Source organism: Heterodontus francisci, chromosome 25 (assembly GCF_036365525.1).
Source record: "Heterodontus francisci isolate sHetFra1 chromosome 25, sHetFra1.hap1, whole genome shotgun sequence".
Classification (NCBI taxonomy): domain Eukaryota; kingdom Metazoa; phylum Chordata; class Chondrichthyes; order Heterodontiformes; family Heterodontidae; genus Heterodontus; species Heterodontus francisci.
In genome coordinates, this window is record NC_090395.1 from 41,644,743 (window position 1) to 41,663,720 (window position 18,978).

The following is an 18,978-nucleotide window of genomic DNA, read 5'->3' on the forward strand; positions in this document are numbered from 1 at the left end:
CCCAAGACTGAATGTTATCTGGGTCTTGCTGCATGCGGCACAGACTGCTTCAGTATCTGAGGAGTCGCGAATGGTACTGAACGCTGTGCGATCATCAGCCCGACTTCTGACATTATGATGGAGAGAAGGTAATTGCTGAAGCAGTTGAAGATGGTTGTGCCTAAGACACTACCCTGCAGTGATATCCTGGGGCCTCCAAGAACCACAACCATCTTCCTTTGTGCTAGGTCTGACTCCAACCAGGGAGAGCTTTCCTCCTGATTCTCATTTACTGAAATTTGGCTGGAGCTCCTTGACAATACACTCGGTCAAAATCTGCCTTGATGTCAAGGGCAGTCACTCTCACCTCACCTCTGGAATTCAACTCTTTTCTCCATGTTTGGACCAAGCCTGTAATGAGGTTTGGAGCCAAATGGCCCTGGCGAAACCCAAACTGAGCATCAGTGAGCAGGTTATTGCTGAGTAAGTGCCACTTAACAGCATTGTCGATGACACCTTCCAACTCTTTGCTGATGATTTAGAGTAGACCAATGGGGCAGTAATTGCCCAGATTACATTTGTCCTGCTTTTTGTGGACAGGACATATCTGGGCAATTTTCCACATTGTCGGGTGTTGTAGCTGTACTGAAACAGCACTGTATTGAGTATTAACTGTATCAACTCGATTGAGATCGGACGATAGGTCATCAACCTGAAATGTTAACTGTTTCTCTCTCCACAGATGCTGCCACATCTCCTGAGTATTTCCAGCATTTTGTGCTTTTATCAGATTTTCAACATCTGCAGTACTTTGCTTTTTTTGTTGTTGTTTTGAAGGATAAATATTGGGAGCCAATGAGAGAGTTCTCCTGCTGGTCTTCAAGTAGTGCCAGGAGAATAATGGCTCGGTTTACCATCTAATCCAAAAGATGGCACCTGCAACAATGGAGGGCCTTGCAACAGAGTGGGGGATGGAGCAGGAGAGGCCAAAACATTCTTTGTAGGGCCTGGAGGAGCAGGACTGTCTTCCAGGCTCCACTGGAAAAGTCAAAGAAGTAAGACTTACAGATTTCTGCCTCTTCTCACTAGGTTGGGCTGGTGGACAGACAATGGTTTGGTCAAAATACAAGCCTTGATCTGCATTTTTTTTTTATTCATGGGATGTGGGCATCGCTGGCCAGGCCAGCATTTATTTCCCATCCCTAATTGATTTAATTTGATTTAGAGATACAGCACTGAAACAGGCCCTTCAGCCCACCGAGTCTGTGCCGACCATTAACCACCCATTTATACTAATCCTACACTAATCACATATTCCTACCACATCCGTACCTGTCCCTATATTCCCCTACCACCTACCTATACTAGGGGCAATTTATGATGGCCAATTTACCTATCAACCTGCAAGTCTTTTGGCTGTGGGAGGAAACCGGAGCACCCGGAGAAAACCCACGCAGACACAGGGAGAACTTGCAAACTCCACACAGGCAGTACCCAGAATTGAACCCGGGTCGCTGGAGCTGTGAGGCTGCAGTGCTAACCACTGCGCCACTGTGCTGCAATTGTCCTTGAGAAGGTGGTGGTGAGCTGCCTTCTTGAACCGCTGCAGTCCATGTGGGTTAGGTACATCCACAGTGCTGTTCGGAAGGGAAATCCAGGATTTTGACCCAGCGGCAGTGAAGGAACGGCAATATAGTTCCAAGTCAGGATGGTGCGTGACATGGAGGGGAACTTGCAGGTGGTGGTGCTCCCATGCATTTGCTGCCCTTGTCCTTCTAGTTGGTAGAAGTCGTGGGTTTGGAAGGTGCTGTCTAAGGAGCCTTGGTGCATTGCTGCAATGCATCTTGTAGATGGAACACACTGCTGCTACTGTGCGTTGGTGGTGGAGGGAGTGAATGTTTGTGGATGGGGTGCCAATCAAGTGGGCTGCTTTCTCTTGGATGGTGTCAAGCTTCTTGAGTGTTGTTGGAGCTGCACCCATCCAGGCAAGTGGAGAGTATTCCATCACACTCCTGACTTGTGCCTTGTAGATGGTGGACAGGCTTTGGGGAGTCAGGAGGTGTGTTACTCGCGCTGGATTCTGAGCCTCTGGCCTGCTCTTGTAGCCGCGGTATTTATATGGCTACTCCAGTTCAGTTTCTGGTCAATGGCAATCCCTAGGATGTTGATAGTGGGGGATTTAGCGATGGTAATGCCATTGAATGTCAAGGGGAGATGGTTAGATTCTCTCTTGTTGGAGATGGTCATTGCCTGGCACTCATGCGACGCGAATGATACTTGCCACTTATCAGCCTTTGCCTGAATATTGTCCAGGTCTTGCTGCATTTCTACACGGACTGCTTCAGTATCTGAGGAGTCACAAATGGTGCTGAACATTGTGCAATCATCAGCGAGCATCCCCACTTCTGACCTTATGATTGAAGGAAGGTCATTGATGAAGCAGCTGAAGATGGTTGGGCCTAGGACACTACCCTGAGGAATTCCTGCAGTGATGTCCTGGAACTCAGAAGACTGACCTCCAACAACCACAACCATCTTCCTTTGTGCAAGGTATGACTCCAACCAGCGGAGGGTTTTCCCCCTGATTCCCATTGACTCCAGTTTTGCTAGGGCTCCTTGATGCCATACTTGCTCAAATGCTGTCTTGATGTCAATGACAGTCACTCTCACCTCACCTCTCGAGTTCAGCTCTTTTGTCCATGTTTGAACCAAGGCTATAATGAGGTCAGGAGCTGAGCGGCCCTGGTGGAACCCAAACTGAGCGTCATTGAGCAGGTTATTGCTAAGCAAGTGCCACTTGATTGCACTGTCAATGACACCTTCCATCACTTTACTGATGATTGAGAGTAGACTGATAGGGCGGTAATTGTCCAGGTTGGACTTGTCCTGCTTTTTGTGTATAGGACATTCCTGGCAATTTTCCACATTGCCGGGTAGATGCCAGTGTTGTAGCTGTACTGGAACAAATTGGCTAGGGGTGCGGCAAGATCTGGAGCACAGATCCTCAGTACTATTGCCGGAATATTGTCAGGGCCCATAGCCTTTGCAGTATCTAGTGCCTTCAGTCATTTCTTGACATCATGCGGATTGAATCGAATTGGCTGAAGTCTGGCATCTGTGATACTGGGGACTTCGGGAGGAGGCCGAGATGGATCATCAACTTAGCACTTCTGGCTGAAGATTGCTGCAAATGCTTCAGCCCTATCTTTCGCACTGATGTGCTGGGCTCCCCCATCATTGAGGATGGGGATATTTCTGGAGCCACCTCCTCCAGTTATTTGTTTAATTGTCCACCACCATTCCCAGCTGGATGTGGCAGGACAGCAGAGCTTAGATCTGATCCCATTGGTTATGGGATCGCTTAGCTCTGTATCACAATTTGCTTACGCAGTTTGGCATGCAGATAGTCCTGTGTTGTAGCTTCACCAGGTTGACACCTCACTTTGAGGTATGCCTGGTGCTGCTCCTGGCATGCTCTCCTGCACTCTTCATTGAACCAAGGTTAGTCTCCTGGCTTGATGGTAATGGTAGAGTGGGGGATATGCCGGGCCATGATGTTGCCGATTGTGGTTGAGTACAATTCTGCTGCTGCTGATGGCCCACAGCGCTTCATGGATGCCCAGTTTTGCATTGCTAGATCTGTTCAAAATCTATCCCATTTTGCACAGTGGTAGTGCCACACAACCCAATGGTGGGTATCCTCAATGTGCAGGCGGGACTTCGTCTCCACAAGGACTGTGCGGTGGTCACTCCTACCAATACTGTCATAGACAGATGCATCTGTGGCAGGCAGATTGGTGAGGACAAGGTCAAGAATGTTTTTCCTTCTTGTTGGTTCCCTCATCACCTGCCGCAGACCCAGTCTAGCAGCCATGTCCTTCAGGACTCGGCCAGCTCAGTCAGTAGTGGTGCTACCGAGCCACTCTTGGCGATGGACATTGAAGTCCTCCACCCAGAGTAAATTCTGTGCCCTTGCCAATCTCAGTGGTTTCTCTAAGTGATGATCAACATGGAGGAATACTGATTCATCAGCTGAGGAAGGGTGGTAGGTGGTAATCAGCAGGGGGTTTCCTTGCCCATGTTTGACCTGATGCCATGAGACTTCATGGGGCCCGGAGTCGATGTTGAGGACTCCCAGGGCAATTTCCTCCGAACTGTATACCACTGTGCGGCTACCTCTGCTGGGTCAGTACTGCTGGTGGGACATGACATACCCGAGGATGGTGATGGCAGTGTCTGGGACATTGTCTGTAAGATATGATTCTGTGGTTATGGCTACATCAGGCTGTTGCTTGACTGGTCTGTCTGACAGCTCTACCAACTTTGGCACAGGCCCCCCGGTGTTAGTAAGGAGGATTTTGCAGGGTCAACAGGGCTGGGTTTGCCGTTGTTGTTTCTGGTGCATCGGTTGATGCGGGGTCATCTGTCTGGTTTCATTCTGTTTTATTGACTTCGTAGCGGTTAGATACAACTGAGTGGCTTGCTAGGCCATTTCAGAGGGCATTTAAGAGTCAACCACATTGCATAATTGAAGAAGGACCCTGTTGATTTATGGAGAGTATTCTCTTGCCTCCTCGGAGGAGCAAGTTAAAACCATGTCCTGTGGGATTAATGGGGGAACGTTGGTGGGCGTGTCCCATAGTTAATTTTAACCACCTGTCTGCAAGTTGCCGATCGGCCAGCAAATTGACCCCAATAAAACACTATCCTGTTTATCAACACTGCTAAAAATAATGCATCATTCAGTATTTCCACTAAATATCCACAGACGGCTTCTTGCACTGCTTTATTGATTGAGCTTCTCCTATCTTTTCAGGAATAGATTAACTGTAGCTGTCAAACTAAATCACTTAGGTTGCTAAAGTATTCAGCACCTTGACAGAAATCATCAGAGATGCAGGTACACGGTTTAATTTGAGTCTGGTGCTTTTGATTGGAGAAAGAAAAGCCATCTGTCTGGTAAGCATGCCGACTGTTGTGGCCCAAAGTGATCTGAATTGAAAAAGTGGCTGCTTAGCAACCAACCTCTGCAGCGATTCAGTAGACAAGTTTGTGAAAAAATTAAAATCATTAGGAGTAGGCCTACCGTATGCACAAATAATGTGGTAAATAGTGCCACCTGACTTTGAGAGGAGATACACAATTCATACCAACTCTTGAAATGTAAAAAAAATCAGCCCAAAAAATATCGATAAGGTTCCTATGAGCTCTTCCAAAAGTGGAGTCAGGAATCAATTTCTATCTTATTAATTGGCCATGCGTGAGCTCACTCGTTGTGGTAAATGCATGACAAAACAAGTTCATGTTTATACCTTAAAAAGAAAAGTAAAAACTGCACATTTTGAAAAGTTTTCCAACAATAGGGCAACAACATCAGCCTGCATTTATATGGCAACTTTAATATAATTTAAAAATCTGATTCATTGCAAAGAAAGAGTTGGCAATAGCAGAAATCAATGCAGCAGATTCCAGAATCTTCTCAGGGTTTGAGAAACTGAGCAGTGAAAGAGAGGTGGGAGATGCTGGCTTCACAAGATGACTTTCTCAGCACTGTTTGTGAACTGGGAGCAGCAGGAATGCTCCCGCTGGCCCCTTAAGGAAGCCTTCAGCTGACCCCTCCACATCGCAGCCTCTTTCGCCAATCTGCATGGCAGTCCATCTCCCCCCCCCCCCCCCCCACCCCTCGGATTCTGGCCTCCCATCCCAGTCCCGATCATTGACCTTCCACCCCTTCTGATTGCAAGCTCCTGCCACTGCCATTGCCATTCCTTCCTGGCTGCTAGGAATGGCGGGATGGCAGGACTGACGTATGAGGAGAGACTAAGTCGGTTAGGATTATATTTGCTGGACTTCAGAAGAGGGGGGATCTCTTAGAAACCTATAAAATTCTGACAGGACTTGACAGGGTAGATGCAGGAAGGATGTTCCCAATGGTGGGGGAGTCCAGAACCAGGGGGTCATAGTTTAAGGATATGGGGTAAACCTTTCAGGACTGAGATGAGGAGAAATTTCTTCACCCAGAGAGTGGTGAGCCTGTGGAATTCACTACCACCGAAAGCAGTTGAGGCCAAAACATTGTATGTTTTCAAGAAGGAGTTAGATATAGCTCTTGGGGCAAAAGGGATCAGAGGATATGGGGGGAAAGAGGGAACAGGTTACTGAGTTGGATGATCAGCCCATGATCATAATGAATGGCAGAGCAGGCTCGAAGGGCCGAATGGCCTACTCCTGCTCCTATTTTCTATGTTTCTATAAAGAGGTCCTGCTATTAAGTGCAGTCGGACCTCTGCGATGTGGGTTCTTTGGCTGCCTTCAGCCACTCCAACATCCTCCCCACCTCCTCATAAATATCGGGATCCTTATCTCACAAAGACACCTTGTGGACCTTCTGTTCCAGTGAATAGCACCACCTGAGTAACCAAAGGCTTCTGAACGGTCAATGTAGGTCCTGCAGATAAAACGGCACCTGGCCTGAGCACATTTTCACACTACGGATAGTGGAAATCTGTTTGTTTCTCCTTCGAAAGGCTGTGGACGCCCTGTCAATTTAAAGTTTCAAAACTGATATTGATAAGAGTTTGTTAGGTAACAACATCAAGCAATTTGGAGCAATGGCAGCTAAATGGAGCTCAGGTATAGATCCACCTAATTGAATGACAGAACAGGCTCGAGGGGCTGAATGGCCAAGTCATGTTCCTATCATCTTATTTCTTATGAGCCTGACTATAGATGCTCAATATAAATCCAATTGTAGTGTCACCAAGCTATTCACATTAAATTGCTATTTTCAGGAAAAAGTCCCTGTGAATAGTCCCTCCACAATGAGAACTTCCTGCCACCTATAACAATGTGGAGTGTACTCTCACTCAGAAAAAATAAACCTGGAGTAAACCAAATTTCAAGTGGCTGGACATATTGTATTAAAATATAGAGATTTTCTTATGATTTGAAATTTAACGGAGACTCTGATTTATCGCAATCATATTAGAGGTAATAAGCTTAGTGCAACTGTGGTCATCAGCTGAAGTAGATCATCAGAAAAGAAGTCAATGTCGGATTCCATGCAAACTTATAAATAGGGCGCACTGAAAACTGTAGCATTGAACAAACACAACGCCAACAAGGAGACTAATGAGTCGAACTAAACTCTTCCAGCTGTGAAATATCATAGCAAATATGTTTTCAAACTTGCAGTAACAATCCATGGGAACCACAGATGGAGAATGGCTTCTATAATGTGTAACTAATGTGGTAGAATGTGAAAACAACGTTGGATGAAGATGGTGAGTGGGTAGCTGGTGCGTGAGATGCTTAAACTCCAACAGCTGCTCTAAAGAAATTGACACAAACTGGAATAATTGAAGTCCCTGAAAACAAAGATGCATCAGAAGGACAACTTTTTCCAAAAAACTAGAAAAAAAGATGCTGATAATTATTCCGAAAGGATGAACTGCTTTAATAACTATTCAAATAATGACACATACGTTGGATATATGATGCCTTGTTAACAACACTGAAGACTTCAGCTCTGTTAAATTTGATTTTGCTGTCATTATTACATATCCTGCATGGCACCATGCACATTTTTACTTTCTAGCATTCCTTAGATAACAATTGTGAAAAAGACAGGGACCCTAAATATTCCTGAATTCCAGAGGGAATTAGAATGAGTGAGGGGAGCAGAGAAATTGAGCCAGTCAACATCATGCTGCCAGTTCTCAGTGAAAAGATCCAGAGAGGATAAAGAGGCCAGAGGGAAGGCTCCCAATGGAACAAAAATTATGAAGACAGGTCTCTCTGAACTTGCAGCACACCTTTCATTCAGGTCCAATGCTAACATTGCCATTAAACCTGCTGACAAGGTGGTGTTGTTGTTTGCCAAACCGAACTCTGCCTAGTGGAAGATGAATGGCAAGCACTCCTCCTCCTACCTCACCATGGACCATGACCCGACCACCAAACATCTAGCCATCATTTTCAAGACTGTCATTGACCCTTTCTCCTTGGAGATCTTCCCTCCACAACCTTCAACCTCAGACCCCAAACCCCACAGCCCAATTCTACCTCCTTCCCAAGATCCACAAACAGGACTACCCTGATACATCCATCATTTCCACCTATTCTTGCTCCATGGAACTAGTTTCTTCTCATCGCGGCTATTTTTTTCTCCCTTTGTCTAGTCTCTTCGCACCTACATCAGTGTCTCTTCCAATGCCCTCTGTCACTTTAAAAGTTTCCAGTTTCATTGCCCTGATTGTTTCCTATTCACCTTGGATGTCCAATCCCTCTAGACCTCCATCCCCCACCAGGACGGTCCGATGGCTCTCTGCTCCTTCCTTGAAGGAAGGTTCAACCTGTCCCTATCTGCCACCACTGGGCTCCGCCTGGCTGAACTTGTTCTCATATTGAACAACTTCTCTTTTGACTTGACTCACCTCCTCTAAATAAAAGGTTTTGCTATGGGAACCCATATGGGTCCATGCTATGCCTGACTTTTTGTACGATATGTGGAACATTTTCACTCATACTCAGATCCCCTCCCTCACCTCTTTTTCCAGTATACTGATGACTGTATTGGTGCCATTTCCTGCTTTCAGCCTAAACTGGCAAATGTAATCAACTTTGCTTCCAATTTCCATCCTTCCCTCGCCTTCACGTGGTCCATTTCTGACTTTTCCCCTCCCTTGCTCGGCTTCTCGGTCTCCATTTCTGGGGCAGGCTAACAACCAATATCCACTATAAACTCACTGACTCCCACAGGTGCGTTGACTTCATTTCATCCCCACCCAGCTTCCTGTAAGGACTCTATTTCATTCTCCTAGTTTCTCTGTCTCCACTATGTCTATTCTGACATATCATCTTCCACACTAATGCTTCCAATATATCTTCATTTTCCTCAACCAAGGATTCCCCTCCACCATGGAAAATAGGGCCCTTGGCCACATCCGTTCCATTTCCCACTCTTCCGCTCTCACTCCTTGCCCTCCCTCCCAGAACTATAATAGGGTTCCCTTTGGCCTTACCTTCCACCCCACCAGCCTTCTCATTCAATGGATCATCCTCCACAATTGCTGTTACCTCCAGCACGATGCCACCACCAAACACATTTTCCCCTTCCCTCCCCTTTCAGCATTCCGAAGGGACAATTCCGTCCCCACCTCAATCACCCCAGCACCACCTCCCCTTCCCATGGCACTTTCTCATCCATGGGTAGGAGATGCAACATTTATCTCCTCCCTTCTTACTGTCCAGGGCACCAAGCACTCCTTCCAGGTAAAACAGCAAGTTATTTGTACATCTTTCAATTTGGTATACTGTATTCGCTACTCACACTGCAGACCCCGCTACCTTTTAGAGACCAAATGCAGATTGAGTGACCACTCTGCACTCTGTTCAGTCCTAAAGTGTGACTTCAAACTTCCAGTTACCTGTCATTTTAATTTGGCGTCTCATTCCCACTCTGGCCTCCTGTGCTGTTCCAATGAAGTTCAATGTAAATTCAAGGAAGAGCACCTTATCTTTCGATTAGGCAATTTACAGCCTTTCAAACTCAACACTGAGTTCAACAATTTAAGACCGTAACCTCTGCCCCCATTTTTTTCGGATAGCAGCTGTTGGTAATGATTCTGCTATTCCCATTTACACCTCATCTGGATCACCTTTTGTTCCTTAACTTGTCCCATTATCATCTCCGTTTGCCTTGCACCATCATCCCTTTTGTCATTTTATCTATGCTGCCTTCCACCTTATCACAGCTATTCCCTTTTGTTCCTTACTCCCTTCTCCTGCCTCTGTACTTGCTTGAAACCTGTTAGATCTCTAACTTTTTCCCATTCTGAAGAAAGATCATAAACCTGTAAGGTAAAATCTGTTTCTCTCCGCAGATACTGTCTGACTTGTTGAGTATTCCCAGCATTTTCTGTTTTTACTCCTGTTTCAAAGATGTTTATCTTGCACAAAACTGAACAAACTTGATCAGCTTTATTACATTGCACAAACTGCTGCCTTACTGATCAATATTCCTCTAAACTGGTGAATTGCATTAATAGTCCTATTCATTAGTCACTAATTCTGACTACCTTGATTAATTTAAGGACTGCAAATTATTTTCCATTACATGCACGCACTCATATTGTCCTGGGACAAGTAGCGAGTATTCAATTTGCTTCAGGCATAAGCATCCCTTCATGTGATTAATTCAAAAGAGGTCTTTGAGTAAACCCACTGAATATTTTTGCTTGTGGTTAACTATTAAATGTCATCATTTTATTGCAACCACTTCTTTTAGTACCCTATGATAAAACAAAATTACAAGATCAGCTAATTCGAAAGTCTTGATTGAAGACTCCAGCTTCCCAAACAATTGCTATGGCATACCAATGATGCCGCCAGCACACTGCAAATTGCAAGGCTTCATTTCCTATTGATTTCAGAAAATAGAGCTCTTACAAAGCATCATTTGTCTGTGCTTTCAAAGCTTTTTCTCCTCTACTTTGTATCTGTGTCGCAAGATGTGGTAGCATCTTGGAAGTAACCACAATTAAAATCTAATTGTTTTCCATCAAATTCCATAATATATCTCATTCTATTCTTTCCCTGCTGATGCCTAGCATTTCTCCCTCATAAAACCTTGAAGTGAAGAAAGCAACAGCATTAGAAAGTATCAGAATCTCAAAACAAAAGTCACAATGGATCAAGTGCCTGAAATGATCAGCACATTCCACCAACATTACATTGTGGGATTGTACAACATATGTTACATACCATATAAAAAGTGCAATTTGCTGTGAAGTGCTAATCTCTAAAATGTTATAGTTGGGCTTCAGGATCAGCATACGAGATGCATAATAATCTGGATACTTAACTTGCTGGCCTTTAAGTGTTTTGGAACTAAAAGGCTTTAGGCATCAATTCAAATAGATCAGATAGTAAAACCATGGGCAGATGCCTCATATTGTAACTTCTTATTTCTTAGCATTATGGTTACAACAGATACAATGCTGAGTGGTCCATACAGAAGAACATAATTATAAATGTGATTCCAGGTCAGTGAATGTGCATGTGAATGTGCACAACAGTTATGTGTACTTTTTACAAGTTATTGTTATATATTTTCTCCCTCTCCCCGATTGTTTCTTTATGTGCTATGAGCATAGCCTGGCAGATAGATGCACACACGATGGGCTGAATTTAATGGGCCCCCGAGGAGTGGGCTAGGAGGCGGGGAGAGCCCATAGAATTGCAATGGAAAGCAGAGGGCCCACTGCCTTCCCATTGCACTGCGTTTAAGACTGTCTTCCCACCCAGAAGCGAATTGAGGCCCTTAGGTGGCCCATCAGTAGCCATCTAAGGGCCTCTTCCCGCCACTGTTGGGATTAAGCCAGCAACGGGGATGTCCTCCACCATGCAGGGAGATTGCCCAGTAAAATGAGGCCTCCTCCCTGCAGGCTGAATTGGTGGGAGGGGGCCTCTTCTGTGGGCAATCTGTGGTTCTCAGAGGGCCTGAGACTGCAAAAAGCTGCCCCTTCGGTAACACCCCCCTGCCCTCATCGCCCACCTTCCCCCACCCACGCCGCCATCGTCGGGGCCTACTGGACTGGCCCCGGCAATCCCGCCTCACTCACGTCTGGTCCAGGGCTCCAGCACAGGGCCTGGTCCCAGGTCTCCTGTAGTACCAGCAGTGGCCACTGCTCCCGGTACCACTGCCAATGCTACTGAACTGCCTCTAGTTGGCCAGCCACTCTTGGAGGTGGGATCCCTGTCCTTAAAGGGACAGGGGCGGGGGTGGAGGGTGGCGGGGGTTCCCAGCACCAGACACTTAAGTGCCCGAGTGCCATTGAATTGTGTGGCGGGGAACTCCAAAAGGCTGAGGCGGGGTTACCCCTTACCTTTTTGACTCAGTGCCGGGAGCCCTGCTGACATGACTAAATTCAGCAATTTGTCTTTTTAGATTTCCCCTGCCACTGCTACATAATCAGTCGTTTGAGGTCCACAAAAATACACATGTCCTCTATTTTTCTTTTCCTCTGTTTGGTTATCCCTCCTTGATAGAATTGTTAACACTGAGAATTCATCAAGTAGACAACAGCTTCACCGTACTTAAGAACTCCCAGCTCTACTGACTTGTCTTCCTTCTTTTCATTTTCCATGATGTTTGTTATATTAGTAATGCTGACTCAGCTTAACTATTTGAATGTTACATTATGGCTGATCTGTCCCTGGGCCTGGGAGACCCTTGCTAAATGTAGACTTTTAGCAAGTCAGAGTTTGGTACAAGACCACATCTTGCAACTCTGGACCAAACAAGTTTCCAATCTAACAACTGTATTCCATCCAGATCACTTTCACAGGATGAGGTCCTACTGTAGAGAACCTCCATCCCTCTCATTATGTCATGATTATACTAACATTTTTAATTCTTATTTCTATTTTGAGATTATTCTGAACCAATTCTGACACAGTACGTCAGGTACAAAATTAAATGTAGAGATTTGAAGTAAATCGGTTAAAGTATCTGGTGTACTTCTTGCAAAATGTACTAGTAAAGAATTTTCAGACAGTTTTGAATCATACACATAGAAAAATCTATTTACTTGTTTAACTCCACTTAACAAAATTACATATTTTTACAAATGCATTAAATGGCCCACTTCAGAGGTGATTTGGTGGCACTGAGCTAGTCAACTGCACAATGAACTGAGAGGTTCAAATTCCATTTCAGCCTCCCGAGATTCAAAGCTGCCAATCTCAACCAGTTTGTTATATATAGCAATGTACATTTGAGGTTCTAAGCATTAATGAATTACATAGGCATATAAAAGTGTGAAAAGGACATTGATTAAATGATTTTGCGAATCTTACAGGCAAGGTATTTTAATTTAGCCAGGCAGCATTCTCACTATACTTAACACCTGTCTTTACAATACATGGCTGATCCAATAATTCCTAAAGTAAATCAACATTTCAGGTTTTAAGCTGTATTAAGAAACTGTCACAGCAGGAACTGGGCTAGTATGATGAGATTTCAGTTTGAATCTAGCACAAATTAATGGAATGTAGGTCTCCAACAGTAAGATCCCTCAAATAGCACAATAGCACAAGATCACATAATATATATATACTTTTTTTAAAAAATACTTTCTCGTGGGCTTGGGCACCCTAATATTACTTTATTATTTCATTTCTTTAAAGTTAATTTTGGATTTTGCTTAAGGCAGACCTGCGGTACAAATTGTTACTGCACCAAAGGGTTACATCATGGAACAGCAAAACAAGATGGCTTTCCCCAAGCTTCCCTGTATAGTATCCTCCTAAGCCATCTGGAGATCATACAGGATTGAGGCAACGGCTGCCCCCAGGGAAGGAGAAAAAGAACAAAACAACATGAGGCTAAGTCAACTTGCACTACTCCTACAGACCTCCTAGCATCTGTGAAGAAGACAAATAAGAACTTGAGATTCAGTTCCTCAATACAATCAAGCTGGTAATTCTGAACATTTTCCATTTTTATCACAAGGCAGTTGAGTAGCAGTTAAGAGTTAAGAAGCATTTTTCTTCTTTGAGATAAATGCACATATTATGTCACAAATTATTTTCTGAAGAATAAAGACAAATTGAATATTGAAGCGAGCTGGGCCAACTAGTGGTACTGGACGAAGATAAAAGCAATGGCCTGCGGGACCATTTTTTGGTTTGGTATGAGGATATTGCAAATGTCACTGAAATACTGAAATCATACTGGATTCACTACTGAACAACACATGTAATCTAAATGGCTTTCATTGAATTAAAATGTCTTCATTTACTTAAATCTTACATCATGTCACTTAAGTAGCACTCACATTGTCAAGATTAAAATTCCAAACCAATGCTGATGTATTTTTCTTCTCCATATGCAACCTTTTTTCCTCAATTGTGCAAGCAATTTCTTGCTACCTTTAATTAATAATCATAGCTTGTAATAAATGTTACAACGGTCTAATTTATTATAATTATGTACAATTTATCTTGTGGAATTTATTACAAAAAAGTGTACCAAATGCTTCTATTCTAATGTGCTCTATTTTCTGAAATGGCCAAATATTCTTGCTAATTTTGGATGGAGGAGAATCTGTTCATTCTTTCACAGATAGTATATGGCACTGAAGCTGATTGATAGAATATTGCCATAAGTTTCAGTGTTCATAAGTAGCTAAACTGAAAGTAGAAGACAAGTTCAAGGATCTTGAAAATTCAACTGGATTATCAGAGAGCATGAAAAGCACCAACTAGTGAAAACAACAAGATGATGATACAATTCAAAGCACACATGACAAAATGAAGCAAGGATCAATTATAGGAAAAGCTAGAAGAGGAAGGGACAAAGAACATTCAAATCAAGACTGGAAAGGTGTTAATTTAGGATGGAAGGCAATAACAATGAATGATTAAGTGCTATTGCTGGATGGAACAATTCTGTAATAAAATGATGTTCAACCAGAAAGAACAAATGTCACCACATATTAGTTTAGGCAACCTTTGATAGGTTGTTGGTTCCTCTTTAGATAGCAGTAACCTAGCTGCAATGTCTAGCAGTTTTTTTTTAATAAGAGCAAAGCCTGTGCATTTGCCTTTAATTGAGTCATAATGTGTATTTATTACCAGTAAGACATTAGAACCCGAAATAATCTCAACTCTGCACTAAACCTGATCTAATTGACTATCCAAAGGACCATTCCGTCCTAAATACTAAACAACTTAAACACACACATATTACAATTAAAACTCAAATGACACAACCAAACCTTCATGCAACATACTATTCATCATAAATTTAACATATAGTGGTAATTCACTAAAAATAATTGCGCTAAAACAATTTTAGAAAGAGTTTTAAAGCTGATCCTTTGGTAAGTTGCAATAATACAGTTCCAACTTACCCAGTTGTAATGTCATCGTCATTCATCGTCTTCCCCAACAAATCGCTGTCACTCATATAGCCAGACATGTCAGCACTGATGGACTTCAGGTCTACATCATCAGAGTCCAGAGACTCCAAGTCCAAGCGAGAAATGTTACACGATTTACTGGAACTCCGCATGGGCATGGTGTGTGAGTAATGAGAGGCATCTCCTCGAACAAACCAGCCAGAATTTCCTCCAGATTGGCATCCACTGCCTACAGAAGGTGCATCCCCTGCCTGAAGACGTGGACTCGCTTGGCCATATCGCCAGGACAATGGTGAAGATCGATTAGACGAACTTGTGCCACGGCCTCTGGCATTCACTTCAGTGCTTATGTCACTGTCAAAGGTTGTATCTAAAGCACTGCAAAGGAAATAATAGATAAAAATGTATCTGTATTCATTTCTTAAGAAACAAACATAAACACACAAAGGGAGCTGCGATGGAGAAAGCAGCGAAGATGCTTACAGGTCTGCCTGATTTACTAATCCGCCTGCCATGTGATATGTTTTATTAGTCTGAGCTACTAGATAAGATAGAACATTGAACGTCATATCTGTGGGGAAAAAAGGACTACCTAATCACACGAGTCTACCTACTACAAAACAATTGTCTACCTTTCAAATTAATTTTTTGTCTATATAGCACAGTGGGGTGTCCTGTGGGTGTGACAAACACTATATAAATGGAAATTATTTCTTCCTTCTATTTGATAAGTAAGGAGCAGCAATAAAGGTCCAATTTCCTGGAGGAAACTATGGCCTGTTCTGCCTTTTTTCTGAATGAAAGATGAAATCATATTGAAAGAAAGGAAGGTTGCAAGAAAATGTTGCTGGAAGTATTAAATAAATTACAATGTCATACTTATATGTACAGTAGTTATTTTAAAAAGATGGCAGTCTAGTAAATTGGCCTTGTATATTTAAAACAATGTGATAGAAAAGAATTAATGATTAACATTATCAGATAATATTTGAATTACATTGCCTGTCTGTAAATTTCCAGGCCTATTTTGAAACGACTGGATTTAAAGGTTATGCGTACATTTGTTTGCAAACTGATTTTTAGCTTCAGTGATTTTATTTACAAAATAATTGGTAATTCAAACTGACCACTCAGATGCTACTTGATTTCCCACATTTACTCCTGCCAATAAGCCATTTGTGAAAGTGTTATGATATTAAATTGATGGTAAAAATGGAAACAGTAGGCAGGAAAGAACAATATAAAATGTAGTGCGCTATTATAAAATAAATGAAATGAAAGAATCTTTTCTCCACAGCTTAGCCATATCACTGATGCTGTCTATCTGCACTAAGCCATTGAGCAATGCAATGAAAGAAAATGAATTATTCAGAAACCAAATCAAGACTGAATTGTGTAAATGGAACAAAACAAAGATCCAAATTATACAATCAGACCACAAAAGGTCAACAAGAAAACACCTACAAGGCCAGAGAAAGTCACAGTGCAGGCGCTTAAGCATAAGTGCAATGATGACACAGAACCTCCTCCAAGACTGTTGCACAATATAGTACATGGAGGAAATGTAATTTGTAATCAAATATACCCTATTTGTACTGTAAAGTTTTCTAAGTCAATTGTCACAGGAAATGTATGCCATCAAATATATGTAATAAAATCTTACAGTCTACAGCTAAGAACATCTTGCACACTTCATCATTCATTTCATCAAGAAAGTTTTCCCAAATTTTCATGGGTGGCTGCTGGAAGTGACTAGAAACAGTCAGGGACCTGCTCCATGCCTTCCTGGTTGGCCTTGTAAGATGCTTACAGTCCTTTATATGTTTGTGGCGAAAGGGCCTGTTTCAAAAAGCCACCCCCATATATATGTTTATTTAGACTGAACTGTGCGATTATGACAAAATAGAGGATGTCAGATGAGAAGGGAAGACAGAACTATTTAATTACAGAAGTCCATCCCTGGCCAAATGGCCTGGCTCCCAGCTCTTCCCACCCTATACAATGCCAGTGACAACAAAGAAATGGAGCTGAGGCAGGGACTGCTTATGCTGGGAGTTCCTGTTTCCTGATTCAGAAGGAACTGGTTATATTATTGAAGGCTGGTAGATGAGAGAGGCAAGAGAGAGACCAACGTCTGGAGATGAGAAATGATGGCCACTGGGAAGGGGTCAGGACAGGAAAGCTGTCTGAACACCCAACAGGAACTTGATTTTTTAAAAAAGTTGATCTCCTTAAATGAGGGTCGTGGAGGAGTTGAATGGGTGTCTTTGGGGTCAGAGTTACAATCCTCCCTCATGGTGGAAGCTGCCTTCACAGATGATCTCACTAAATCCTGCACTGATTATAAGTTGACGGCAACCATAATTTCAGAAGATGATGAAGACACCAAACATGCATATTTTTGAACCTCTTACTAGGAAAAAGGACTAGGATGAATGTCCACAAGATGTGGAGTCCAGACTATATTGTTGAGGATACTATATCAATGACAGCCTCCAGATGGATTTAGAACAGTTGAATGGTTATGCACAGAAAACCAAGGGCCACCCAGCAATCTGAGCTGATGGCTGTTGAACCTTCTACATGCCTAACTTATGTCAATGTATGCCAAATGAGGACATTGCAATTCTGCATGGGCCTGTTCAAAATGTCAACACTACCGTGCAATATGGTAATAGCCAGCTTCACAGTAACATGATGGTATAATCTGTTGTTACACAATTGAGGTGGAACCAGTTGGCTAATCAACCTGTTCATCACACCAGTGTAAAACCAACAGAACTCATCAATGAGCGTTTGGGATTTTGCTTTTCAGAGTTCATTTGAGTCCTTTGAAGTCCAGCACAATAAGTGACATCAATACCACTGAACTACCCAAAGGTCACCAAGAAAGTTGCTGACAGTGCCTCTAATGGAGGATCCTTCAAATAATAGCATTTTCTTAATACGTGGCAGCCATTTATCAATTTAAAGTCCTGTGACTGCAGTATTTACCCATTCCACTACGACCCTGGTCCCAGTCTGCTCCTGATGGAGTCAGTCCTGGTGGTACAGATCCTTCTTGTCCAAATATTGGTGCCAACGTCCCATGAAATGGAAACCCTCTTTCTCACACCACTCCTTCAGCCATGTGTTCACCTCCCTAATCTACTTAACCCTACATCAATTTGCACATGGATCAGCTAATAATCCAGAGATTATAATCCTTGAGGTCCTGTTCTTTAATTTAACCCCTAGTTCCTGGTACTCTCCAAACAGGACCGCTTGCCTGCTCTTCCCTATGTTATCAGTCCCAATATGGATCGCAATGACAGGATCTTCCCCATCCCTCTCCAATGTCCTTTTCAACTGATTTGAGATGTCCCTTACCCTGACACTCGGTAAGCAACATACCATGAAAAACTCTTGATCCTGCTTACAAAGGACACTATATGTTCCATCTAATTATTGAATCCTCTACAACTCCCTTCCTCCTCTTCCCCCACCCAGTCTTTGGACAGCCTTTAGCTCCAAGGTTCTATGGTCTGCATTCTGGTTGACCTTCCAACAGTCTGTATCCTTACCCTCACAGGCTCTAAGTACATTGTACCTGTTGAATAGGATCAGTATCTGTGGATCCTCATTCTCGATCTCACCTGGCTTTCCCCGACAGAATGGTTACAACATAGAAAGAGGCTGTTCAGCTCACTGTGCCCATGCTGGCTCTCTGTGAGAGCAACTCAGCTAATCCCACTCCCCTGCCTTTTCCCCTAGTCTTGCAAATCTTTCCTCTTCAGATAATTATCCAATTCCCTTTTGAAAGCCAAAACTGAATCCACCTCTATCACACTCTGAGGCAGTGCATGCCAGATCCTAACCACTTGCTGCATAAAAAGGTTTTTCCCTATGTTGCTTCTGGTTCTTTTGCCAATCACTTTAAATCTGTACCCTCTGGTTCTTGACCTGCCCTCTGGTTCTTGACCCTTCCACCAATGGGACCCCTCATGATTTTGAACACCTCTATCAAATCTTCTCTCAACCTTATCTTCTCTAAGGAGAACAACCCCAGCTTCACCAATCTATCATCATAACT

At 43.1% G+C, this 18,978-nt stretch overlaps 1 protein-coding gene across 9 annotated transcripts in view; it reads right to left on the minus strand.

The window, feature by feature from the left end:
• Nucleotides 1-18,978, minus strand: part of LOC137383841 (neuron navigator 1-like) — a 719,754-nt gene that overhangs the window by 379,491 nt on the left and 321,285 nt on the right. For all 9 annotated transcript variants that reach the window (XM_068057140.1, XM_068057137.1, XM_068057136.1 and 6 more), the window contains one exon: nucleotides 14,898-15,284. In XM_068057140.1, the coding sequence (XP_067913241.1) occupies nucleotides 14,898-15,284 (387 nt within the window). The remainder of the gene's footprint in view (nucleotides 1-14,897; nucleotides 15,285-18,978) is intronic.